The sequence below is a fragment of the Molothrus ater genome, chromosome 2 (genome assembly GCF_012460135.2).
Source record: "Molothrus ater isolate BHLD 08-10-18 breed brown headed cowbird chromosome 2, BPBGC_Mater_1.1, whole genome shotgun sequence".
NCBI lineage: Eukaryota > Metazoa > Chordata > Aves > Passeriformes > Icteridae > Molothrus > Molothrus ater.
The window spans coordinates 97,361,359-97,388,283 of record NC_050479.2 but is presented as its reverse complement, the minus strand read 5'-3'; the positions used below and the strand labels follow the sequence as shown (position 1 = coordinate 97,388,283).

Here is a 26,925-nt window from a genome sequence, read left to right as displayed (position 1 = left end):
TTGAAAGAGTTGCAGAAGCTGGTAGCTCAGTGTTCACATGGTAGTGATTCCAGTAAGAATGGATCCTGTTTTAAACAATCATCAGCTTTCAAGCAGTCCTAAAAGACCCCCTTGTTGTCTATACAGCTTTAGCAGAGTACAACTATTTCATATTAACTTCAATACTTTTGAAATGAGATTGTGTTTCGTACTTGCACACTTGGTGATTAGTTGTTTTACCAAATAAGAACTAATCTGCTGTTCCACCCTGTGAACTTTCTGACTGTGACTGGTCTATGGCAATGACTGGAGAATAATTTAACAGCTGATTTAAAGTAGTAATTGTACATTTCATGAGACTTAGCAGTATCTTTTTGTATCTTTAGTTTCCTCTAACAATCCTAGAATACATCTCAAATCTCAACTCCTCTACTAGTGTAATATTGTATACAGCTGAATTCAAGGGTCCACAAAGATAATCACACCATCTGTAACAATAAAAATAGGAAGGATTTCTTCCAATACCCATGTTATGTTTGCATTCCTATTAGGTTTGCCATTGCCATCCTTAACTATTTTACAAAAAGAAGAGCTTTTAATTTCCCCAAACCCTTCACTTACTGTATGCACATACTTTATTTGAAGATTAAACTCTTTAAATGGTAAGTTTTATAGAGTGGGTATCTGTTTTATATTATATTTTATATTCTGGGAGTCATTAAGTAGTTGCAGCAGGAAACAATAAAGCAAGTTGATGCAATGTGTCCACCTCTAGGTGTCAAACACTTCTGCCTGCTCAAAAAACCAGGATATTGGAGCCTTTAAAATTCACAGATCAGTGCCAAGGAGCTTAAAACTCAGAAGAGCACAGAGCCCTAAAACTGTGTCAGGTCCTGAGAGGTAAACCTGGAAACAAAAGGCCCATAGTACAGAGAGCCAACACCTTCTAACAGTAGAAATGGATGGACAAATGAAGGGATGACATACATTTATGGAAAAAAAAAACAAACCAAAACCAAAAAACAAACAAACAAACAAAAAAACCCAACAGAAAGAAACAATGGTTAAGTTCAATCTGTCATTTCAATCTGGTAACTAATTTAATGGAAATGAGGGACCCATTTTTCTCATTGAGTGTATGTGTAACATAGGGTTCACTTCATGGGATTTAACTACATTTAGTTTCCTTTCTATTCTCGGTCTTCATTGTTTAGCCCAGCTATATTTTACGCTAATTTTCATCAGCTGCTTTCCCTTGCAACATAGTTTGTTCAAAGAGCATTTTTGTAAATATTCTCCATATTTATCTATACACGCTTCCTTTCCACATTTAATCACTGCCACCAATAAATTATTTATTGTGGCTCTCAGGATGATCTTTAATAGCCTATCAGCTATTTCCAAGGCATTTGTAGTGCTGCCACATTCAAATTTAGCTTTATTCTTTTGGCTCTTTACCCTGCATCTGCTTAAATAAGCAATCAAACAACCTAATTTTTTTTAAACAAGTTTTGGGGTAGTTTTCAAATGACTACTGAATCCTTACATAAAAAAGCATCATTTTCAAGACATTAGAGAAAGACCTACATAAACTATCATATTGTCCTAGGTTGACTATATGATGCTTTTATCCCCAATCACCTTGTTCTTTTTATGCTGAATAATAAATTTTGCACCTTTAAGACGTGTTCCAGAGAGTGAAGGGAGGAGAGAAGAAGTGCACAGTTTGTTTTCAGACACTGCACTCACCCGTCCACATTCCTGCTCCTGGACTGTGTTGTCTGTGGATGGACAGACAGCGGGACAGAGCTCTCCTTTGCTTTTAGTTAGTTTAGCTAGCTGAGGCAAAGAAGTTCCCTGGACTGTGAGCTTTTTTTTCCCTTTTTCTTTGGACCTGTTCAAACCTGCTCTGGACTGAACACCCAGGGGAGCACCATCAGCTCACACCTGTGGCCCACCGGGCCGGGCCTGGGCCGCGACATTTCCAGCACCGGAGGGACTGATAAGAGACTGAGTGAGCTGAACTGCAACCCTGGGAGGGACTTTCTGAGTTTGTCATCTCTTTTGGAGCCGCAAGGGGGTTTATTGTTTAATATTGTTTAGGTTTTATTGTTTAATAAACAGTTTTTTTCCACTTTTCCCCAAGGTGGTATTTTCTCCTGGACCAGTTGGGGGAGGGGCCGATTGAATCTGCTTTCCTAGAGGAGCCCCTTTGGGGTTCTCTCCAGAATTTGCCATGAATCAGGACAAATACATCTATTGGCGCCCAACGCGTGGCCCAAGAAAGTGGAAAAAAGCTCTATTGATTGCATGTTGGTTGTGCTTGCTCTGTTGTGAGTTAAAGCAGTCAGTAGCCATTTCACTTGAATTTGTAATGTCTCTTGGAGTGGAAGCCTTCAAGTGATTCTGGTCTCTAGACCTTTTTGAGGTTTCAATACCTTTCTGGTCACTAGGATTATTGTCTATAACACATAATTTGTACAGTAGAGGGGCACGGATTGGAATAGCTATTGTGCTGGCCTTGGTGATAATGATTTATAGGGCGAATACAAAGATACTGGAGTCTGTTTACAATACTTATGGTTTATGGTTTCTTCGTCCTACCCTGCATCCCAGTTCCAGTAGTATGTTTTGGGAATTTATTAGTAATTTCATCCAGTTTGTTAGAGGAGGAGCAGGAATGAGGCTTTCCAGCTTTTCCTTTCCTTCTTCTCCTTTGAATCTGTTATGTCACTTTTTGAGAATGTTCAGTTTCCCCTGAATGCTAAAAAGACCATCTTTCTGGTATTTAATCTGGTAAGCTTCCTCTATATGGTCTGCAGCTTCTCTAGAATGAAGGCTGAGATGTCCAGAGGAGCCGATGAGACCCCTGACTCAGAAGTAGACGCAGGTGTGGAAAATCCTGAATGGTGTGGAAAATGGGAAAATATAGGCCAAACCCCGAAGGAATTTTCTGATCCTGTAAACAGGCATTTTCCACGTGAACTAATCCAGAACCCAGCTGAGGTGGGGAAAAGTGCCATGATGACTAAAGAGAAAAGGCTCATTGCAATAAGTTGGGATCTGGCCTATGCTTATTGCACTCTGTTAGATACTGTAGGGCAGCAGACAGAGGCAGGGGGGCAGGGAGATAAAGCAGCAGCTACTGCAGTCACTCAGGCTGCAGCCAACACCCCAGGCTCAAAGCCAGCAGCTAAACCAGATAAGTGAGCCTAAGCCACTGGCAGTTGCTGCAGGAAAAAAGCACACAAGCAAAACCAATCAGCCAGTGACCGATGATGATGATCCGGGGGAAGGACCCTCAACACCAATTACTGATACAAAAGCCAAAGTTAACAACTGACACAGCATCAGAAGCCACTATTGAGTCCTATTCCCTGAAGGACCTTCGTGGCCTAAGGAAGGATTACACTCAAAGACCTAATGAATCTCTAATTAGCTGGTTAGTCCATCTCTGGGATGCTGCAGGTGAGGCTACAGTTTTGGATGGCACTGAAGCGAGGCATTTGAGATCCCTGTCACATGATCCTGTCATTGACCAAGGAATGATGAGGGGGGCTAACCCTCACAGCCTCTGGGCACGGGTTCTGGGAAGTGTAGCACAAAGATGATCTCTAAAAGTGTGAGGATGATCTCTATATGCAGCAAACCCAGGGGAAGATCATAGAACAAGGGATTCGACGCTTGGGGGAAATAGCAGTGGCAGAGATTGTCTCTTCAGATGACATAAACACTCTAAATCCAGACTTGGTACCATGCACATCTCTGATGTGGAGAAAACTTGTACGACTTGGGCCACAAGAATATGCTTCTGCTTTAGAATAATGAAGCAGGATGATGGGGAGGAGACTGTGCTTGATATGGCAAAGAAGCTCTGAGCATATGCAAATGCTGTACATGGCCCAACACAAGCCAGAATCACAGCAGTGGAAACACGTCTGCAGAAATTAGACAAGATGGAGGAGAATCACAAGAAACTGAGGGAGGAGATTAAAGAGGACTTTCTCCAAATCTCAGCAGTACAGATCAGAGGTTCTGGTACTCAATGCAGACGTTCCCCAGATGGAGAGAGAAGGTACACCCCACAAGCTGAGCTGTGGTTCTTCCTGCGTGATTGTGGAGAAAACACGAGGAGATGGGATGGAAAATCTACTGCCGCCCTGGCACTACAGGTGCGTGAACTGAAGACTCAGAGAGGAAGTTCCAAAAGGGAAGAAGCTTCAGTGGCCAGTAACCGAACTGTCATATATGATAATGACAATATTTTCGATCCCCTGGAAGAAACCTCCAAGACATATGCCTAGGGAAAGAAGGATAACCAGGCTTAGAGGGTAGGTAGGTAGCCAGGTAGAAGCTAGGGAAAATGGTGTTTTTTGGACTGTGTGGGTTCGTTGGCCTGGCACACCTGAACCACAAGAATAAAAAGCTTTGGTCAATACTGGTGCAAAATGTACATTAATCCCATTGAGACATGTGGGGACAGAATTTGTTTCTACTGCTGGTGTGACAGTGGGATCACAGGATTTTACTTTGGTGGAAGCTGAGGTGATCCTGACAGGAAATTAATGGAAGAAACACCCTATTGTGACTGGCCCAGAGGCACCATGCGTTTTAGGCATAGACTTCCTCCAAAGTGAGTATTTCAAAGACCCAAAGAGACTCAGATGGGCATTTGGAATAGCTGCTGTAGAGACAGAGGGCATCAAGCAATTGAACACCTTGCCTGGACTGTCAGAAAACCCATCTGCAGTGGGACTCCTGAAGGTGGAAGAGCAACAAGTGCCGATTGCCACCTCGACTGTGTACCGCCGACAGCACCGAACGAACTGAGATGCCGTGATCCCCATCCACAAAATGACCCGTGAGCTGGAGAGCCAAGGGGTGGTCAGCAAGACCCACTCACCCTTCAATAGCCCCATTTGAAGGAGAATGGAGATTGACTGTGAACTACCGGGCATTGAATGAAGTGACTCCACCGCTGAGCACTGCTGTGCCGGACATGCTGGAACTCCAGTACGAGCTGGAGTCCAAGGCAGCAAAGTGGTACGCCACTATAGACATTGCTGACGCGTTTTTCTCCATTCCTCTGGCAGCAGAATGCAGGCCTCAGTTTGCCTTCACCTGGAGGGGCGTGCAGTACACCTGGAACTGACTGCCCCAGGGGTGGAAGCATAGCCCCACCATCTGCCATGGACTGATCCAGGCTGCACTAGGAAAAGGGTGAGGCTCCAGAATATCTGCAATATATTGATGACATCATTGTGTGGGGGAAGATGGCAGCAGAAGTGTTTGAGAGAGAAAATCATCCAGATTCTCCTAAAAGCTGGCTTCACCATCAAGAAGAGCAAAGTCAAGGGACCTGATCTAAACTGTTAGATCCAGTTTCTGGGAGTGAAGTGGCAAGATGGACGGCGTCAGATTCCCACCAATGTCATCAATGGGATCACAGCAATGTCTCCACCATCCAGCAAGAAGGAAACACAAACTTTCCTAGGTGCCATAGGTTTTTGGAGGATGCACATTCCTGAATACAGTCAGATTCTGAGCCCTCTCTACCTGGTCACCCGTAAGAAGAATGAGTTCCACTGGGGCCCTGAGCAGCAGCAAGCCTTTGCACTGATCAAGGAGGAGACTGCTCATGCAGTAGCCCTTGGCCCAGTCAGGATGGGACCAGAGGTGAAGAACATGCTCTACTCTGCAGCTGGGAACAGTGGCTTGTTCTGGAGCCTTTGGCAGAAGGTGCCTGGGGAGACTCAGGGTCGACCACTAGGATTTTGGAGTTGAAGCTACAAAGAATCTGAAGCCAACTATACTCCAACAGAGAAGGAAATTTTAGCAGCCTTTGAAGAAGTCCAAGCCGGTTCAGAGGTAATAGGCACTGAAGCACAACTCCTCCTGGCACCCTGACTACCGGTGCTGGGGTGGATGCTCAAAGGCAAGGTTCCTTCCACTCACCATGCCACCAGTGCTACATGGAGCAAGTGGATTGCTCTTATCACACAGTGTGCCCATATTGGACACCTGAATCACCCTAGGATTCTGGAAATAATTAAAACTGGCCAGAAGGTGAAAACTTTGGTCTCACTGATGAAGAGGAACAAGAAGTGACACATGCTGAAAAAGCTCCACCATACCAACTGCCAGCAGAAGATACATGATACGCTCTTTTTACTGATGGTTCTTGCCACATTGTGGGAATGAAACGAAAGTGGAAAGCAGCCCTATGGAGCCCCACATGACAGGTCGCAGAGGCCACTGAAGGAGAAGGTGGATCAAGCCAACTTGCTGAACTCAAAGCTGTTCAACTGGCCCTGGACATTGCTGAGAAAGAGAAGTGGCCAAAGCTCTACCTTTATACTGATTCTTGGATAGTAGCCAATGCTCTGTGGGGCTGGCTGGAAAGGTGGAAAGAGGATGACTGGCAGTGTATAGGAAAACCAATTTGGGCTGCTGATGAGTGGAAAAACATTGCTGCCAGGTAGGCTACCTGTGAAGGTCTGCCATGTAGATGCCCATGTCCCAAGAGTAGAGGTAATAAGGAGCACCAAAACAACGAGCAGGTAGACCAGGCTGCAAAAATAGGGGTGTCCAAGATAGACCTAGACTGGGAACACGAGGGAGAGATATCCCTAGCTCGATGGGCCCATGATGCCTCATGCCATCAGGGTAGAGATGCCACCTATAAGTGGGACAAGACTGAGGGGTGGATTTAACCATGGGCAGTATTTTTCAGGTTATCCATGACTGTGAGATGTGTGCTGCCATCATGCAGGCCAAGCGAGTGAAGCCCCTATGGTATGGTGGTGGTGGTCCAAGCTGAAGTATGGGGAGGCCTGGCAGATTGACTACATCACACTGCCCCAGACACGCTATGTGTTGACCATGGTAGAAGCCGCCACAGGATGGTTGGTAACCTACCCTGTGTCTCATGCTACTGCCCAGAACACCATCCTGGGCCTGGAAAAGCAAGTCCTGTGGAGGCATAGTACCCTCGAAAGGACTGAGACCCATTTCAAGAACAGCCTTATCAACACCTGGGCTAGGGAACGTGGCATTGAGTGGGTGTACCATATCCCCTACCATGCACCAGCTGTAGGCAAAGTGGAGACGTACAATGGACTGCTAAAAACCACCTTGAAAGCATTAGGTGGGGGATCTTTCAAAAACTGGGAGCAGCATCTGGCAAAAGGCACCTGGTTAGCTAACACCCGAGGCTCTACTAACCAAGTGGGCCCTGCCCAATCGGAGCCTTTGCATAGAGTAGATGGAGACAAAGTCCCAGTGGTACATGTCAGAGGTTTGTTAGGGAAGACAGTTTGGATTAATTCTGCCTTGAATACAGACAAACCCATTCATGGGGTTGTTTTTGCTCAGGGAACAGGTTGCACATGGCGGATAATGCAAAAAGATGGAAGAACACGATGTGTACCTATGGAATACCTATGGAAGGAAGATCTGATTGTTGAGTGAGACCTATGTGTAAATTTTTTTTTTTTTTGCTTTACTACCATTGTCTAAATAGCTTTATATTGGATGTATAATGTATGGGTTTGTAGAGTTAGAATATATATTGGTTTTAGTAGTAAGCTGATGATATGGGGATAAGGGGTGGAATGTCCTAGGTTGACTATATGATGCTTTTATCCCCAATCATCTTGTTCTTTTTATGCTGAATAATAAATGTTGCACCTTTAAGACGTGTTCCAGAGAGTGAAGGGAGGAGAGAAGTGAGCAGTTTGTTTTCAGACACTGCACTCACCCGTCCACATTCCTGCTCCTGGACTGTGTTGTCTGTGGATGGACAGACAGCGGGACAGAGCTCTCCTTTGCTTTTAGTTAGTTTAGCTAGCTGAGGCAAAGAAGTTCCCTGGACTGTGAGCTTTTTTTTCCCTTTTTCTTTGGACCTGTTCAAACCTGCTCTGGACTGAACACCCAGGGGAGCACCATCAGCTCACACCTGTGACCCACCAGGCTGGGCCTGGGCCGCAACATTTCCAGCACCGGAGGGACTGATAAGAGACTGAGTGAGCTGAACTGCAACCCTGGGAGGGACTTTCTGAGTTTGTCATCTCTTTTGGAGCCGCAAGGGGGTTTATTGTTTAATATTGTTTAGGTTTTATTGTTTAATAAACAGTTTTTTCCACTTTTCTCCAAGGAGGTATTTTCTCCTGGACCGGTTGGGGGGAGGGATTGATTGAATCTGCTTTCCTAGAGGAGCCCCTTTGGGGTTCTCTTTAAAATTTGCTGTGAACCAGTTAAATTCTTTACATATAGAGCAAGTTACAACTAATTACAACATAAGAGGGGCTAGGTTCTAGGTTTACAATTTTGTCAAAACACGTAATGCAATTATCAAACCTATTAAACAGTATAAAATTTTATTGAACAACCAACTCTGGAAAATTTTAACATTAACATTGCATAGCAGACTCGAGTCATAGTATATAGCAATGATTTTTGTATTAAACAGTATAAAATTTTATTGAACAACCAACTCTGGAAAATTTTAACATTAACATTGCATAGCAGACTCGAGTCATAGTATATAGCAATGATTTTTGTATTAAACAGTATAAAATTTTATTGAACAACCAACTCTGGAAAATTTTAACATTAACATTGCATAGCAGACTCGAGTCATAGTATATAGCAATGATTTTTGTATTAAACAGTATAAAATTTTATTGAACAACCAACTCTGGAAAATTTTAACATTAACATTGCATAGCAGACTCGAGTCATAGTATATAGCAATGATTTTTGTATTAAACAGTATAAAATTTTATTGAACAACCAACTCTGGAAAATTTTAACATTAACATTGCATAGCAGACTCGAGTCATAGTATATAGCAATGATTTTTGTATTAAACAGTATAAAATTTTATTGAACAACCAACTCTGGAAAATTTTAACATTAACATTGCATAGCAGACTCAAGTCATAGTATATAGCAATGATTTTTGGGTCTGTACTGATGCATTCAAAAAGCATGAACAGGCAACAATTTAGGTAAATAAGCTTATTCCTTATTATTAATACAGTTTCCTTATTATTAATACAGTAACAATCAAAGCTTAACAGCAAATAAAAAGAATACAGATCACACTCTGTTATTACAAATACTGTCAAATATAAAAATCCAACTTAGCCATAAATTGAGTAAGAAGTGCCCTGTTAAAAGGGATGAACCCTTTCCCAAAGATTTGAACTACAATGAAGTATAAGTCAGAACTATTTGTGTATTGCTTACATATAATTATACATCCTTGATTCTTGGAAGAAGAAACAACACTGAATAAAACCCAACCTATATAAAACTTTTTTAACTGTAACAATGCATTAATGCTTCTTGGTGAGCTTTAACCAGAGAGTCATCCAAGGGATTCCTACAGTTGGTCTTTCCCATCAGTGTAGCTTAGTTTTCTGTATACTCTAAGGAAAAAAAACCCAAAACCTTTGTTTAGATGATGGAGTAAATTACACAAAAATACTGTACATTTGCTGAAACTCCAGTGAACAGGATGAAATTGAAACAAATTGTAAAAGCAAGGTATCTGAACATCTTGACTGTCAACAGCAGCAGGGCTCCTTGTCTGCTTTCCTATGTGCTTTCACATGGAGAGGAAGCTTTCCATGCTATGTCATTTTAATCCCTCAGTAGTGCTACTAGATCAATCTAAGTTATGTATATCTATTAAACTTTGAGATGCAATCTTGGAATGTATTCAGAACTAGATAAAAGATAAAGATACAAGTGAGAACACTTTGCTTAAGAAATTGCATAGATTTTCTCTCCTATTTTGAACTAATTTCGTTTACATCTGACAATTAAGTATAGCAGTAAAGCTGTAGGACAGCGTTCACGCAGAGCTGTTATGAACATTTATGTTATGTTATTCGTTAGGAACATTTCCTTTTCAGAAATCTCCTTCATAATCATCTTCTAGATAAAGGCAATCTGGGTCCAGATAGAAAAACATTATCCCTTTTCTTTTCACAACCATTCATTAGAAAATAGAGCATTTTTCCACATAGCATTGAACGTCTGAGGGATCTGAAGCCATTAAAAAGCTTCACTGCTGGGAACCATAGAAAGCTGAAAATATCACACCACAGGCCTCAGGAAGCTTTCCAGCTGACAGTCTGTTTTGGCTACAAATCAGCAAACATGTCTTTGTATAATTAAAGAAGAAAGAAATAGATTTTATTCCAGATGATTTGGAAGAAAACTCTGAAATCTTGATTTCTCTACTTATAGGCATTAAATAAAGAAAACCCATTTCCTTTAAAACAATAACTAATCTAACAGGAATGGCTGTTTTGTATGAGGAGACAGGATACCGTAGTGAGGAAAAACAAAAGGCAATCAAAGAACTGAGAAGAACTTTGCTCAGTTAAGTGGGCATACTCAACATCACAGAAACATCCTTGCATACTCATCAGCTTGTCTCCAATCTTTCATTATATACGAAATAATCAAAAAATAATCTTTATCAATATTGTATGTATTTGTAAGCCTCTAAATTTCAATTCCATCTTTGCTTAAACTGAAACTTGATTTCTTTACATCATTAAAACTTCTTTTCTGGGTAAATTCTCCATACAAGTAGTTTAAAAAATACTTTCAGCCTTCCTTTGACCTTCCAATTCAAACATTGTCAGTTAATGCTGATACGATGATGGCCTCAAGCATAGTGAAAATATTTCCTGACTGAGCCTGGGAAGCCAGCATGTCTCGTGAAAAATTACACTTATGGCAAAAAAGCACGTAAAAAATGTTCTGGTAAATAAAATCAGGAATTTTTTAGAGAGCTTTTAATGATTCAGAAATTCTTGGAATATTAAATGTTTGTAATTAAAAATTGAAGAGATCTGAAGCTTGATAATCCTCTAAAAGTTACTTATTTTCTATGAAAACCAGACATTTTAGGCCAGTATTCAGGGAACTGGAAAGTGTCCTGCTTCCAGAGATCTAAGTACACTGCCAGTAGTGATAATAGCAGGAGGAGAGTATCTCTGATATGTTCCAAACAGAACCACTGCTTGTTCACACAGAGCCAAAATGAAGCTAATGATGCCCATCTGCACAGAGGCCAGCTTTTGCAAGTTCTTTTAAATAACAATATATTGCAATCCTCTCTGAGAGGACTTGTCAGTTTAAACACAGAGCCACAATCAATTCCACAGCATATCTAAAATAATAAATGCCTCTATAATGAACACCAGATAGGAATTACAGTAGGTATTCAGCCAGGTCATCTTACTGTCTTGTGCTCAGCAGCTCTCCTTGTTGGAGTCTGGCTAGTTTTGACCACAGACACTTGCCTCTCAGTGTTCAAGTCTGCAGCTGTGATTAGCTTGGGCTCTCCCACACTCATTTTCATTCTACAAAAGTATGCATGTCACCTCCATATCTTTAAGGCAGGCGTAGAGGAGTAAGAATTAATTTTGAAACCGCTTTTAAAAAGAGGCTATTATTACCTTGGGTGATGCTTGCTCATATTTCTGAGAGAGCTGCAATTCTCCATTGCCCCAAGCCAACCAGAGTGTGCACCTGCAGTCCCAGATTCTGGTGATTAGAAACAATGGATAAAAAGGGCAGGAACAATGCTGAGTAGCATGAACATTACAGAATGTTAGGTATTAGCCTATTTAAACATTGGAAGTACTTCTATGGGCAAATTTCCTTAAGAAAATACTCTTGCATGAATTAATAAAGTGTCTGAAACTAACCTTGCAGGGAAGTGCCAGAGATACCAAGAAAACTTTGTTGTGAAGAATCATGAGATCCAGAGACCTGAAAATAAAGCAGCAACATATAACATTCATTAAAAGATATACTATTTCACAGCTTGCCTCAGAAGAAATTACTGTGAACTTGGAAAGAAGTGTCTGATTTAAATCAGAAAGTTTAATGATTCCTGTGAAAGCCTATAAAGATTAATTTGTTTTACCTTGTCCATCTCTAAAATTAATGTCATTATTTCAAAAGGACAACACCATAACGGAGTCAATATTTGAGACCATTTTTTCAGTGACATTGTCTATTAAAATGGAGTAAAAACTTTCATTTAGAACCATTTCAAATTTATTAAATATAAAGAGCTTCATCATATGGATCCAGGAGACCTGATATCCCCAAGCCCCCAGAGCTGTAAAACATCCCTACTGACCAAAAAGCACCATAAGTATGCTATCCTTAGTCGAAACAGCTTGCAGCTCTAATCCATTCTTAAGCCCTTTTCCAAATATCTAAAGGTGCACAGTTTTTTCCCCCCCAAGCTCCTGAAATACCTGACAATGACAGTTGCGATCAGCAAAAAAGCTGGGCTTGCTACAGTTGTACGTGCTCAAAAAATCCATGCCACCTGTCTGAAGATTACCCTCTTTACTGTGGGAAATCTCCTGACATTTGCTTGAAGAAAAACAATATTCCGGTATAAATTTCAGTCGCTTTACTGGTGAACAAAGAGGATGGTTTTGAAAATTTCCTGCTCTTTTAGCACTGGAAATTGCAGAATAAGTTCTGACAGGAGAATTAACAAGAGCATTTACAGTTTCAGGCATCTGTATTTCTTCATACTTCCTGAAATTTGAAGTTCTCTGAAGCCCAGGAGATTTTGGAACAGACTTCCCACACAGTTTCTCAAATTCTATACCACACTGTTTAAGGGACCTCTCAGAATCACTTAGATTACTCTTCACTAATGTTCCTTTCTCTTCATGGTTCTGTGAGTTTAAAAGAGGTCTTGTCAATGTCAAAGGCTTAAAGTATTCTCCAGAAATCACTCTGTAGTAGAGTTTGTCAAATGCAGCATCTATTTCTTCATCCCTCTTTGAAGGATTCTGCTTCCAGGAGGAAAATGACTTTTTGTGCTGGAAAGAAGTTATTTTTTGAGGACATATGAACATAGTATTTGATGATCTTGCAGGAGAACAATTTGTGGTAGGTATAGAATTGTTTCTATTGTCATGGGAACTGCAAGCAGATGAACACAACTCTGAGGTACCAACACAAAAGTCGGTTTTCTGAGTCTTACTCTCTTCTACAAGATGAAACGCTCTTGAATCTGAACTGGCAGTAGATGTTATAAAACTCGGTTCTGAGAAACATTTGTAAGTAAATTTTTCACCTTCTATGTATTCTGAATTCTTTGGTGAGGCAATAGCCTGTAATTTATCTTCAACTAGAAATGTCTCTCCCATTCTATCCATAACATCAGGAAAAGCAGTGTGTTTGCAGACTTCTTGACGTTTTCCAGATGCCAAATGTTGTTCTAAACTTGAGTCAGAGTAGTGCATTTTGATTTCATTTGTATCAGCACAAGCATGAGGCACCAGACCAGATGAATTACTAATGGGACAACTGTCATAACAGAATTCTCTGCTCTCATTTCCAAAAGTTGGATTTTGGTTGTCTTCACTTCTACGGCAACACATGCTGTGGAATGCTTTCTTTGGTTTACATTTACAGGGTCTGAACCCTGTAATTTTGTGTGCAGTGACACTGAGCTTTGGTCTTCTAGAATGCCGTCTCTTGGACCTTAAGTGTCCAAACATGTACTTCAACACTTTTCTCTGAGAATGCTTGGTCATGAGCTTTGTAAGTATCGCTACCATTGCTGGATACAAGCCTGAAAGAGTTGTACTGCTCAAGGAGCATTCCTCATCTGCAGACTGGTATTCTCCAAGGATACTATCACATGAAGTTATGCTCAGTTCTGGACAAAGTTGATGCCTGGGTGAGGCTACTGTATTTGATGGAATGGGAACAGCAGAATGTTGTAACTGTGGATATTTGGATGAAGAACATTCATTTGAAAACTCTAGCTTCTTTCTGCAAACAGTAGCTTGATTGCCTATTCAAAAAAACCCAAAAAGCAAACAAAAAAACTACAATGAGTCAAAAAAACAAAAACAAAGACAGAAAAAAATCCGAACCTATTAAGGCACTTACAATAATATATTGTATAGCTTAAAATAAACTGCATATGATTCAGATAGCCTTACTGATTATTACAAAAAAAATTAATACATTTCTAACCATATGGACTTCACATATTAAAGAAGAAAGAAGTTAAATGTTGGAAAACTGCATTATTCAAATAGCATAATATGCAGCTATTCACTGCAAAAGAAGACTTCTTTGAAATTTTGTCAATCCTGGTCAGAAGTAAGAGCCTTATCCAAAAGGTTGTGTTACTTATTTGCAGTGTTCCCTGAAAGCTTTGTACTCGGCTATTAAAAGTACAGCTTTTGTTTTCATAAATCATGATGAAAATATTGCTTTCAGTAGTTAAGCCTAAAATATTTATATTAAAACTCTTAAGCTTGCAATGAGTCTGGAAAGCTTCTGACCAAAGTTCACTGACAAAGAACCACTCTGACTATCAGTTGCCAGCGGACCCCAAGCCACTGTATTACATTCCTTGAGATTAAAATAAGCAGAACTAAAAACCATTGCTTACAGTGAGCTAAATGCTGCTGAATTTGTAACTATGCATATTGGTTCCTGAGGCAGCATGAAAACAGCTGGATTTATACAGACAATTTGTTTGGTTTCTGTTTTCAAAATACAGTTTGCCATAAGAAAAATCATGTCTGACTTTCCTATGAAATCCAGACTATTAAAATTTTAAGCTGGATAAATAATGCCTTTGTTTACAAGAAATGAAATATTTCTCCTAATGAATTTCAATAAAACCATATTTTTAAAGAAATACATTTGACCAACAGACAAAAGACTTAATTGTACCAAGCAGTTCTCGCACGGGCAAAGTTGAACGACGACGTTTTGACAAACTTGGAGGAGTTGTTATCTGAAAAACATAGAAAGAAAAAAACAATCTAATGTTCTGAGCTTTTTGCATGTTAAAGATATCAGCAAAACCTAACTTGTGACTTCCTTGCCTCTTGCTCTTCTGGGTCATGTACAGTAGTTATGGTCTTTAAGGGCTCAGCCAAGTTCAGACAAAGTGGAAAACATCTTGTCTAAGACTTCAGTAGAAAGTTTTAGGACTCGCTAGTTTATTCTTGGAAAGCTATTCATAATTTTTTCAACTTATACGTTACACGTCATGTACTAATCCCTACCCCAAATATAAGAACTTATCCATCGATATATATCTACACACACACACTTGAGTAATCTACACATCTCTGGCAGCTCCAGCAGAAAAGAGAAGCTGCATCCTGACACTTCACCCTGACCTTCCTCACTCCCCAGATCAAAACAAAGCTAATTCTTTTTCTTTGAGCCTCTACAAAGCTCAGATTTAGACTTTTAGGAAAATTAACAGCTCAAAGATCAACCTGCACATCAGGGTTCCAAGAACAACATATAAAAGTAAAAAACAAGTGAAAATACATTTAATAAAACATTTGCTTTGTTTCTTACATTTCATAGCTCTCACAACCCCAAGATCCTACAATATCTACACAGACATCAAGCAGAAGAACAATGGGAGAAGCCCAGAGAAGTTGTGTGAAAATGCATTTAACTGCTACCCAGTTAAAGAGCTTTTATTTTATTCTAACTAGCTCATAACTTAGAATAGGAGAAATATCTCACCGTTATCCATTTGGGAATATTTCTCTCATCACCTTGTAATATCACATCCACTGGAACTCTTTTTTTCTTCAGGATTTGGCCATCAGATTCTACATTCAGATTCTAAAAGGAAAACAGAATTATTAAAACACATGGAAATTATTGGCACAGGCAACTCCAAAATGATTATCCTGATTTACTGCAAACAAGTACTCTTCAGATCAGGCTATATGCAACCTGCATAAACTTATTTTTAATGTACACGTTTTAGGCAAAAACCTGCCTCCCCACCTCCCCCCCAGCCAAAAAAAACCCACCACAATTCCATAGAAGGAACTACCTGTGAAGATATTTAAAAAAGGAATAATAAACAAGTATATTCAAGGAACAGCACACTCGGCCTAAAAGATCCTCTGATGAAAACCATCAAAAATCCCAATCAAATAAAGGAAAGAGGAAGAAAGAAAAAAGGTTACAAAGCTCTGACGATTACAGCTGCAAATCTCTACTTGTATTCTCAACATTCCGTGTGAAGTCATATACAAATGAAGGTCTACTCTGCAACTACCCTCAATGTAAAACCTAAGAGAATTTTGGAATAAAAGGCCATTCATTACTCAAACTGGAAGCAATCTCTGGAAGCAACTGGAAACAATCTCCTTTCTGAAGCAGATTGTATTAGCTGTTGTCAGAGAGAAGACACCAGCACAGTGCTAGACAAGTAAGGAAAGTAAATCCCATTTTTGGCAACGCTATTGGAGGAAGCAAACCACAGGATTAAAATGGCTGCACACACAAAGTGCGTGTTATATTTTTCCTCAACACTGTAAATAGTCCGGCTAGTCCTGACCCTAGTCTGGTTTGGGAAGCAACAGCAGAAGATCCCAGACTGCTTTTGTTATGGCAGCCATTACTGCTCATTTACCATTTGCTTCCAATCATGTTACCTATTTACTCTAGACTCTCAGGTGAACGACCATTCTTTAACAAGCGTTTTCACCTTATGATCCATCTGCTTTCTCTTTTTCCTTACCTAGAAAAAGCCCTTCTTAGGGCTGCCTGCTGATGCAGTACATTGTAGGCCTTTCTCTGGCCCACTGGTATTAGCAAGACAATAACATCACTTGTCATTGATTGGTCTCTGTGACGCTACTTATTGAACTCCTCACTTGCCAAAAATGTGCATTAAGACGCAGACGATATCAAGTCTTCTGCTGACTGCATCAGCTCATCAGGCATGTGTAAACTATTCAAATAGTAACTAGCTTCTATTGAATCACTACATTCTATTAGACACCCAAAATTTTTACCTTGAGACGGATTCCTTTAAATTTTCTTCCTACTGAGGCTACGTCACCACCTTCTTCACCTGCAATTTGAAGGTAAATATTAAATCAAACATAGCTGAACTCAAAACAGAAATGTTTTTAAACACACACTGTGCAAGTTATTGACTACACTGTTTTCATTCTAGAAAACAGTTTTCTACACTATAACTTTTAACTGTATTACGTTTCCATTCCAATTCCAATTGAAAAGCATGGTTTGTAGCTCCATAAATGACTTCAGCAGAGCAAAGAAGGCTTACGAAAACTTGTTTGCCATCAGTTCTTTACAACTTCTATTAAACATCTCAGAGAGTAAAACATTTTTAAAGCTCCTTCTTTTGTGGCTCTCTAAGATTCATTAATCATTAATGCACAATCCCCACTGCATTCCCAAATATGCCAACAAAGATAGCCAGGATTTTCTTTCACATTTCCTCTCAGTACCTTTCGGTTGTCAAGACCACCTCAGGACTCACAAAGTGAGAAATAACGCAGACTTGAGAATATGAAAAAACAAGACAGACTCTGGTCACTCAGTTTTAGGTATTCTGTGGGTGGTTTTGTGAATGAAATGCAACAAAACATTGTTGTCCTCAATGTAGGCAGACCTTCCAATTCATCATTAGCTAAAATCAGTCATCCATGAGCATCAAATACATGACTGCATTTTCAGCCCCGATTTCTGAACTTCCCTGCACTCATCAGAGGGAAGGAAAAAGAGAGGAGAATAACCCTGGAAATCGTGAGTGAAAGAAATCTTGGTTATCATACTACCACATCACTGCCTCGTCATACTACTCTTACATTGCTGTTTCTCTTTCTGCCATACAATCTTCTTCCTCCAGCTCAATTGAGCACAAACCTGTCAGATTGCTTCCTAAATGTTCATCCAGATGAACAGACTGGACTGCTACAAAAATGGGTGCTTCTCGAGATAAAGGGAACAACTCCTGTGTCACACAATAATTGACCCCATCACATCAACTATAAATTATTAACAAATAGCTTGCATCAGAGCACGAGTTGATTTCTATACAGTGGAAAATTCTTCTAAGTGTGAGTCCTCAAAAATCTAATTTTAGTATATCTTCAATGTGCTGGCAATCATACTTCCAAATCACTGGAACACTTCAGTAATTAGCAGTGGGCCATGGCACAGAATGGAAAAATAAAAGTATTTTCTCCAGGGAATCCAAAAGTGGTCTTAATGGCCAAAAGGGAAATTCAGTAACACCTTTGCGCCTCAAAGGCAGAACAGAGAGAAAGAAAGACAACTTCCATCTTCCTCTCTCAAAAATATGACCTTTATTTCAGAAAGCTATATCACAGGAGGTGCATCCAAAACACTCTCATTCTCTAAGTTATAACTTAGAGAATAATAAACAATAATAATAAAAAAATTAATAATAATAATAAAAATAATAAATAATAATACTTCTCCAAATTATTTCAGTCCTCTGTGATAGGACCCTGCTGGATACAAGTAATTGTTAGATGTACTCTGCCATGCTACTTCCTGAGAAAGCAAGAAATGGTAATCCTAATAACTTTCCCTATCAAGGACAGACTTGCAGGCCCAGGTGAGAGCTGCTCCACTTGACTTTTGCCTGCTGTAGACAAGCTTTGCACACTTTCAACACAAAAATAGTGGATAATACCTGGAAGAAACTCTGCCTTCCCTGACAAGTATGAGGTATTCTGTATGAATACTAAAAGGGGAAAACACCTGCCAAAACTAAAACCTTAGTTAAAACAGCTAAAGACTGATTTCTTCCCTTAAGTTAGTGTGCCCTACTGGTAAGCTTTTATGTATCAAAAAGCCACCAAAACCCAACCAAGTAAAACGGACCCTGAAAACACCCAACCCAAACTACCAAAGGCCAAAACATCACACATCACAAACACCACAGTGCACTCAATTTTTTAGGTGAGGAATCAAATCCCATATCCCTAAGAATCTAATTTCTACATCTTAAAGGATTTGGAGATAGCTGGAACTCACAGAGGTTTCTACAAATCCTCACCAGATGCTTCGCAGACCATTCGTAAGAGGAGGAGGAGAAGCGCATAATCATTTTAGTGGATGCTGCTATGAAAATACCAGAGTCTGTGAAGCACTTCACTCATTTATCCCACAAGTGCAAAAGGCAAAGGAAGTTACAGAAGCCAAGCTACAGGCGCCTCTGAAATATTTTTCCTAGCTTTCATTGAGCAGGCTGAGAAAAAGGGCGTGCTTTCTAAATTGGCAGAAATTATTTTATCATTCAAATGCTTATTTGAAACTATCCTCTCAAATGACTGTAGGAAATATTTCCCTCAACAGGGAAGAAATTGCCAGCCTTAGAGTCAGCTATGTAGATGAACAAGCTTATTAATTACCAGAATACTTAAACCCCAAGCTAAACACACTCTAGCACAACTTCCCTTTCAGCCATTAACTGCTGGCTATTGCCTAGCCATAGCTGAATCTATGAAAAACACTACAAGTTTTCATTTGCTCAAACTGTTGAATAATACCAGTTATAAACATTAAAAACAAGTCAAAGGCAGTTCCCACTAATTAATGCAATCAAATAATTATTTGGGAATACAAGGTCAAAACCTCACTATCTTCAATTTTCTCAACAAAGTTAATTAAAGGTTAGATAAGCAGTAAATGAAAAAAACCCACCTGTATCAGATGTATCTGCACCAGAGTTCTCAGAAGGTTCCTTAAAAGCACATGAAAGGAATTTTACTACCTGGTAGCTTAAACTATATTAATTAGCCCATAGAATTTTCTGCTTTCACTACATGCTCAGTTTTTGGGGGGTGGTGGTTGTGAAACAAATGCAGGTGGTATTCCACAAATTTTGACCAAATCACACCATCTTTATTAACAAGTCTATACACACACTTACTTTGAGTCAAAAGAAGCTATTCTAGACTACACAGATTTTACAAGTAGTAATTTAAAAAGTTAGACCCACATATTGCCTAACTAAAAAGGCACTTGGTGGTGAACAGCCCCTATCCAACTGCTCTCTCTCCCCCTCCAAAATAACCCTAATAATACAGCTGAAAACCAGTCCAGATATCGTGGTACAGGACCATCTGCTCATAAATGATTTCTTAGCTTTTGACTACATAAATACATTTTCCCAAAGAGACGGACATAGGATGGTTGGGGGTTGGAAGGGACCTTAAAAATCATCTAGAACCATCCCCTCTGTGATGGCCAGATTGCTCAAAGCCTCACCCAGCCTGGCCTGGAACACTCCATCAAAACAGATGCAATGTAGCACCCATACCTGGTGTTCTGCTGAGTTCTCATCTTCAAAATCACGGCTCTGCTTCTCTGATATTTCGTAGCATGAATGAGAGAGGAAAAAAAAAGTTCTATTACTTTCATAATATTTAGCCTCTCTTGCTATTTTTGTTTTCAATTTCTTTTATTTTTCCCTCTATTTACGTCCTATCACCAGTGGCTCTAGTAAATGGTTTCTTTTTCTGACTCCCTCTGGCCAATCACACTATATTGAAACACAAACCAAAGTACTGCAGCACCCTTTTTATCACTGTTGAACAGTGCAGAAAACCGGTTTTGTGTGCTTCACGTTCAAGGCACTTGTGCATATCTTCTAGCACGGTGTGTGCTATTTTTACAGCGGAGTGCGATATCCTTGCTTGGCTCAAGCAGCTTTCAAAATTGTCTCTTCAGCATTTGATTATTCCAAAGTAAGTCTATTACTTTGAACTCCTTTGCATGAAATCGAAGAAATTTCAGTTTTAGCCCAAATTTGTCAGACAACAAATTTCTCAGTGGGCAACACCACCTGCTATCATCTGAGAGTTAATTAAGGGTATTCCCTCTTCCGTTAATTACTTAAATAAAGTATTTAACCAATAAAGTGCACAGGACAAGTCCTGTAGAAAAACCACCATGTTTGCCCCAAGTTTGGACACAGACCACTGATAATTATTCAAAGCACAATTTTCCAACCAGTGGCTACAAAACCACTCTCTCATAAAATTCAACAAGCATATAACTCGAAGGCTCTGGCTTAAGGTTGTAACCCTCTCTGGAAATTAATCCTCATGATTTTGCAAAACACTACTGTAATACTTCCTTAACAACATATTCTTTTAGAAGCCAAAGAGTGCCTCTTCCAAACATATCTGGGTTGGGAACAGACGGCATCAGAAGAATAAAGTAGTGTCCAGTTGAAATCCCTTACTGAGCAAGGTCTATGAAACACCACAAAGCCCATTTTGTTCCCAAAAAATTCGCAAGGAAAAAAAGCCAAATCATGTGGCTAATATATGACAAAAATATCACTTCTCTGGCAGGTTGAAATTTAACATACCTGGTCCTCCCTCATTCAGAGCTGCCATATATGAAAAAATAAAACCCCACCACTCAAAGGACTGTCGTTTAAATCACTAAAACTTGATGAGGGTGCTGGACATGCCACCCAAATAGTAAAACTCAAATCTAGCAAAATGCAGAATTGTGAGTTGGAAAAAAACAACACTAGTGATATTCTAAGGGGAGGGGGTCCAGTGATAGGTAGTTGTTTAATGCTTAGACGTAATAGCACAAACCTTCATGTATCCTAATTTAAAACACTTAGGTCTACTTAAGAGTAAGTGAGTAAGTAAAATCCGTACATTAGCATTAATAATCCATAGTCAGACGTATCTTTTTTGGGCTGAGGGCTTAAGGTGTATGGGCTGGTTTGATTTTTCGCCTTTTTTAAGGCTAACAGCAACCAAAACCAGACAGTTCAAATGCTTTCATGTGTCTTTGTGTTTCAATTAAACAAAGCCAGAGCAATGGTTTTCTTAAGCTGGAAAAAATCTGCAATATTCTAATTTTTATGGAATATATAAATATACATAGGAAAATACAAATCTATGCAGGCTTACTTTGTTCAAAAGAAAGCTGTTTACCACCCTTGAATATTTAGTTAGAAATTTCTTCCCTAGGATGACTTGAAATAAAGTAATACTTTTCTCAAGTAACATCAGAAGCTGCAAAACACCTATTACCCATTTTTCTGCCTTTCTAGGTCATCTGAAATGGAGGACACTAAATTTAAAATTAATAAGATCAAGTCTTTCCAGCATTTAAGACAACCACGTAAACTCCTTTTTGTAAGAGCTTCTAGGATATTCAGACCATAAAGTAGATTTGCAAAGATTAGCAAAATATTTATTCTAAGAAACTTGAAATACTGTATCTTTGAAAAAACATAACTTTCTTTCCATGTTTTATCAGAGACTATAGCCACAATTTTGTACCACTTTGCCCCATTAGCCAAATGGAACAAGAAGTAAAGGTCAGGACCATCTGAAACTTTTTGTACCAGACCCTTATTTTCCAGCTCTACATTCAGATTTCTTAAGCTGATTCAAAGCCTGTATCTGACCACCGTATGGACAATCTTTTTTGGCAGTGCTGTGGAGGAAGCCCGTGCTAGGCAGTGCTTTGTCCTCTTGTGCTCCAAATAAAAGTTTGCTGTTTCTCAGACAAATGTCATAATATAACAGCAAAAAAACCTGACTACACAACCTTGAGAGACTTGAGCCCAACATGCCTTTATTTTGTGAAGGTGGCATGGTGACATTTTGGCCACAATAACGCCCTGCAACACTACAGGCTGGGGATGTTGTGGCTGGACAGTGCCCAGGCAGAAAGGGACCTGGGGGTACTGGCTGACATGAACATGAGCCAGCAGTGTGCCCTGCTGGCTAGTAAGCCCAAGGGCATCCTGGCCTGTGTCAGGAACAGTGTGGCCAGCAGGAGCAGGGAGGTCATCCTTCCCCTGGACTGGGCACTGGTGAGGCCACACCTTGAGGGCTGTGTCCAGTTCTGGCCCCGCAGTTTGGGAAGGACCTTGAGACACTTGAGCGCATCCAGAGGAGGCAACGAGGCTGGTGAGGGGCTTGGAAAACAAACCCTGTGAGGAGTGACTGAGGGAGCTGGGGGTGTTTAGCCTGGAGAAAAGGAGACTCAGAGGCGACCTTATCACTCTCTACAACTTCCTGAAAGGTGGCTGTAGCCAGGTGGGGGTTGGTCTCTCTCTCCTGTCAGCAATGGACAGAACCAGAGGAGCCAGTCTCAAGCTATGTCAAGGGAAATCCAGGTTGGATATCAGGAGAAAGGTTTTTACGGGAAGAGTGATAAAGACCAGAATGGTCTGCTCAGGGAGGCAGTGGAGTCACTATATCCCTCAATGTGTTTAAAAAAGACTGGATGTGGCACTTGGTGCCATAGTCTAGTTGAGGTGTTGGGGCATGGCCTGGACTCAATGATCTTGAAGGTCTCTCCCAATCTAGTGATTCTGCGTGATTCACTCTACTACACCGGAAAAATTTCTCCCCGATCACTTATCCCAGTAGAGATATATATTTTATTGGAACATATAGCTCCTTTTCAGAAAAATGTTCAGATGTCACACATCCCATCCAAGTAGTATCATATCTATGCTTGGGTGTACTGACATGTTTTGGTTTCTATTCCGGAACTTAACTCCCAATAAAGTAACTGTATGCTCCTTTTTCCTGGAGACATCCTGATTCACTGACTGCACTGAATAATCTCCTAAATTATGGAGAGCCCATTATGGAACTTCATGAGATTATTGTAGTACGCATTTTTTAATATGCCCACTTACCTCCTAATTTTCAAAAAGGGCTGCACAAACAGTATGTAAACATTGTAGCTTTAAGGAGTTCTTACTGTCAGGTGTATGGTAAGAGGAGGAGGAGGAGAAGCGCATAATCATTTTATTGGATGCTGCTATGAAAATACCAGAGTCTGTGAAGCACTTCACCCATTTATCCCAAAAGTACAAAAGGCAAAGGAAGTTACAGAAGCCAAGCTACAGGCGCCTCTGAAATATTTTTCCTAGCTTTCATTGAGCAGGCTGAGAAAAAGGGCGTGCTTTCTAAATTGGCAGAAATTATTTTATCATTCACATGCTTATTTGAAACTATCCTCTCAAATGACAGTAGGAAGCATTGCCCTTAACACAGAAGTAATTGCCAGCCTTAGAGGCAGCTAAGTAGATGAGGGAGCTAATTGAATACCAGAATACATAAACCCCAAGCTAATCATATACTTTACTGCAACTTCTCTTTCAGCAATTAATGCTGGCTACTTCCAAGCCATAGCTGAATCTAAGAAAAACACTGGAAGTTTTCATTTGCTCAAGAATCAAAAATGTTGAATAATACCAGTTTAAAATAGTACAAAAAGCCAGTCAAAATCTTTGGCCACTAATTAAAGCAATCAAGTAATTATATGGAGATATGAAGGCAAAACCTCCCAAGAACGAAATACTTTTTCTAAGAAATATTAATAAAGAAATACATTTGACCAACAGACAAAAGACTTAATTGTACCAAGCAGTTCTCGCCCGGGCAAAGTTGAACGACGACGTTTTGACAAACTTGGAGGAGTTGTTATCTGAAAAACATAGAAAGAAAAAAACAATCTAATGTTCTGAGCTTTTTGCATGTTAAAGATATCAGCAAAACCTAACTTGTGACTTCCTTGCCTCCTGCTCTTCTGGGTCATGTACAGTAGTTATGGTCTTTAAGGGCTCAGCCAAGTTCAGACAAAGTGGAAAACATCTTGTCTAAGACTTCAGTAGAAAGTTTTAGGACTCGCTAGTTTATTCTTGGAAAGCTATTCATAATTTTTTCAACTTATACGTTACACGTCATGTACTAATCCCTACCCCAAATATAAGAACTTATCCATCGATATATATCTACACACACACACTTGAGTAATCTACACATCTCTGGCAGCTCCAGCAGAAAAGAGAAGCTGCATCCTGACACTTCACCCTGACCTTCCTCACTCCCCAGATCAAAACAAAGCTAATTCTTTTTCTTTGAGCCTCTACAAAGCTCAGATTTAGACTTTTAGGAAAATTAACAGCTCAAAGATCAACCTGCACATCAGGGTTCCAAGAACAACATATAAAAGTAAAAAACAAGTGAAAATACATTTAATAAAACATTTGCTTTGTTTCTTACATTTCATAGCTCTCACAACCCCAAGATCCTACAATATCTACACAGACATCAAGCAGAAGAACAACGGGAGAAGCCCAGAGAAGTTGTGTGAAAATGCATTTAACTGCTACCCAGTTAAAGAGCTTTTATTTTATTCTAACTAGCTCATAACTTAGAATAGGAGAAATATCTCACCGTTATCCATTTGGGAATATTTCTCTCATCACCTTGTAATATCACATCCACTGGAACTCTTTTTTTCTTCAGGATTTGGCCATCAGATTCTACATTCAGATTCTAAAAGGAAAACAGAATTATTAAAACACATGGAAATTATTGGCACAGGCAACTCCAAAATGATTATCCTGATTTACTGCAAACAAGTACTCTTCAGATCAGGCTATATGCAACCTGCATAAACTTCTGCCTCCCCACCTCCCCCCCAGCCAAAAAAAACCCACCACAATTCCATAGAAGGAACTACCTGTGAAGATATTTAAAAAAGGAATAATAAACAAGTATATTCAAGGAACAGCACACTCGGCCTAAAAGATCCTCTGATGAAAACCATCAAAAATCCCAATCAAATAAAGGAAAGAGGAAGAAAGAAAAAAGGTTACAAAGCTCTGACGATTACAGCTGCAAATCTCTACTTGTATTCTCAACATTCCGTGTGAAGTCATATACAAATGAAGGTCTACTCTGCAACTACCCTCAATGTAAAACCTAAGAGAATTTTGGAATAAAAGGCCATTCATTACTCAAACTGGAAGCAATCTCTGGAAGCAACTGGAAACAATCTCCTTTCTGAAGCAGATTGTATTAGCTGTTGTCAGAGAGAAGACACCAGCACAGTGCTAGACAAGTAAGGAAAGTAAATCCCATTTTTGGCAACGCTATTGGAGGAAGCAAACCACAGGATTAAAATGGCTGCACACACAAAGTGCGTGTTATATTTTTCCTCAACACTGTAAATAGTCCGGCTAGTCCTGACCCTAGTCTGGTTTGGGAAGCAACAGCAGAAGATCCCAGACTGCTTTTGTTATGGCAGCCATTACTGCTCATTTACCATTTGCTTCCAATCATGTTACCTATTTACTCTAGACTCTCAGGTGAACGACCATTCTTTAACAAGCGTTTTCACCTTATGATCCATCTGCTTTCTCTTTTTCCTTACCTAGAAAAAGCCCTTCTTAGGGCTGCCTGCTGATGCAGTACATTGTAGGCTTTTCTCTGGCCCACTGGTATTAGCAAGACAATAACATCACTTGTCATTGATTGGTCTCTGTGACGCTACTTATTGAACTCCTCACTTGCCAAAAATGTGCATTAAGACGCAGACGATATCAAGTCTTCTGCTGACTGCATCAGCTCATCAGGCATGTGTAAACTATTCAAATAGTAACTAGCTTCTATTGAATCACTACATTCTATTAGACACCCAAAATTTTTACCTTGAGACGGATTCCTTTAAATTTTCTTCCTACTGAGGCTACGTCACCACCTTCTTCACCTGCAATTTGAAGGTAAATATTAAATCAAACATAGCTGAACTCAAAACAGAAATGTTTTTAAACACACACTGTGCAAGTTATTGACTACACTGTTTTCATTCTAGAAAACAGTTTTCTACACTATAACTTTTAACTGTATTACGTTTCCATTCCAATTCCAATTGAAAAGCATGGTTTGTAGCTCCATAAATGACTTCAGCAGAGCAAAGAAGGCTTACGAAAACTTGTTTGCCATCAGTTCTTTACAACTTCTATTAAACATCTCAGAGAGTAAAACATTTTTAAAGCTCCTTCTTTTGTGGCTCTCTAAGATTCATTAATCATTAATGCACAATCCCCACTGCATTCCCAAATATGCCAACAAAGATAGCCAGGATTTTCTTTCACATTTCCTCTCAGTACCTTTCGGTTGTCAAGACCACCTCAGGACTCACAAAGTGAGAAATAACGCAGACTTGAGAATATGAAAAAACAAGACAGACTCTGGTCACTCAGTTTTAGGTATTCTGTGGGTGGTTTTGTGAATGAAATGCAACAAAACA

The 26,925-nt window shown here is 39.8% G+C and overlaps 1 protein-coding gene across 1 annotated transcript in view; it reads right to left on the bottom strand.

The window, feature by feature from the left end:
• Positions 1–8,424: 8,424 nt before the first annotated feature.
• Positions 8,425–26,925, bottom strand: part of LOC118693904 (uncharacterized) — a 51,835-nt gene continuing 33,334 nt past the window's right edge. The window contains exons 21-32 of the mRNA XM_036394834.2: positions 26,324–26,382; positions 25,065–25,166; positions 24,249–24,312; positions 20,150–20,196; positions 19,531–19,570; positions 16,842–16,900; positions 15,553–15,654; positions 14,737–14,800; positions 12,276–13,840; positions 11,715–11,778; positions 11,463–11,550; positions 8,425–9,413 (exon numbers count right to left, since the gene is read on the bottom strand). Of these exons, the coding sequence (XP_036250727.2) occupies positions 9,368–9,413; positions 11,463–11,550; positions 11,715–11,778; positions 12,276–13,840; positions 14,737–14,800; positions 15,553–15,654; positions 16,842–16,900; positions 19,531–19,570; positions 20,150–20,196; positions 24,249–24,312; positions 25,065–25,166; positions 26,324–26,382 (2,300 nt within the window). The 3' untranslated portion in view covers positions 8,425–9,367. The remainder of the gene's footprint in view (positions 9,414–11,462; positions 11,551–11,714; positions 11,779–12,275; positions 13,841–14,736; positions 14,801–15,552; positions 15,655–16,841; positions 16,901–19,530; positions 19,571–20,149; positions 20,197–24,248; positions 24,313–25,064; positions 25,167–26,323; positions 26,383–26,925) is intronic.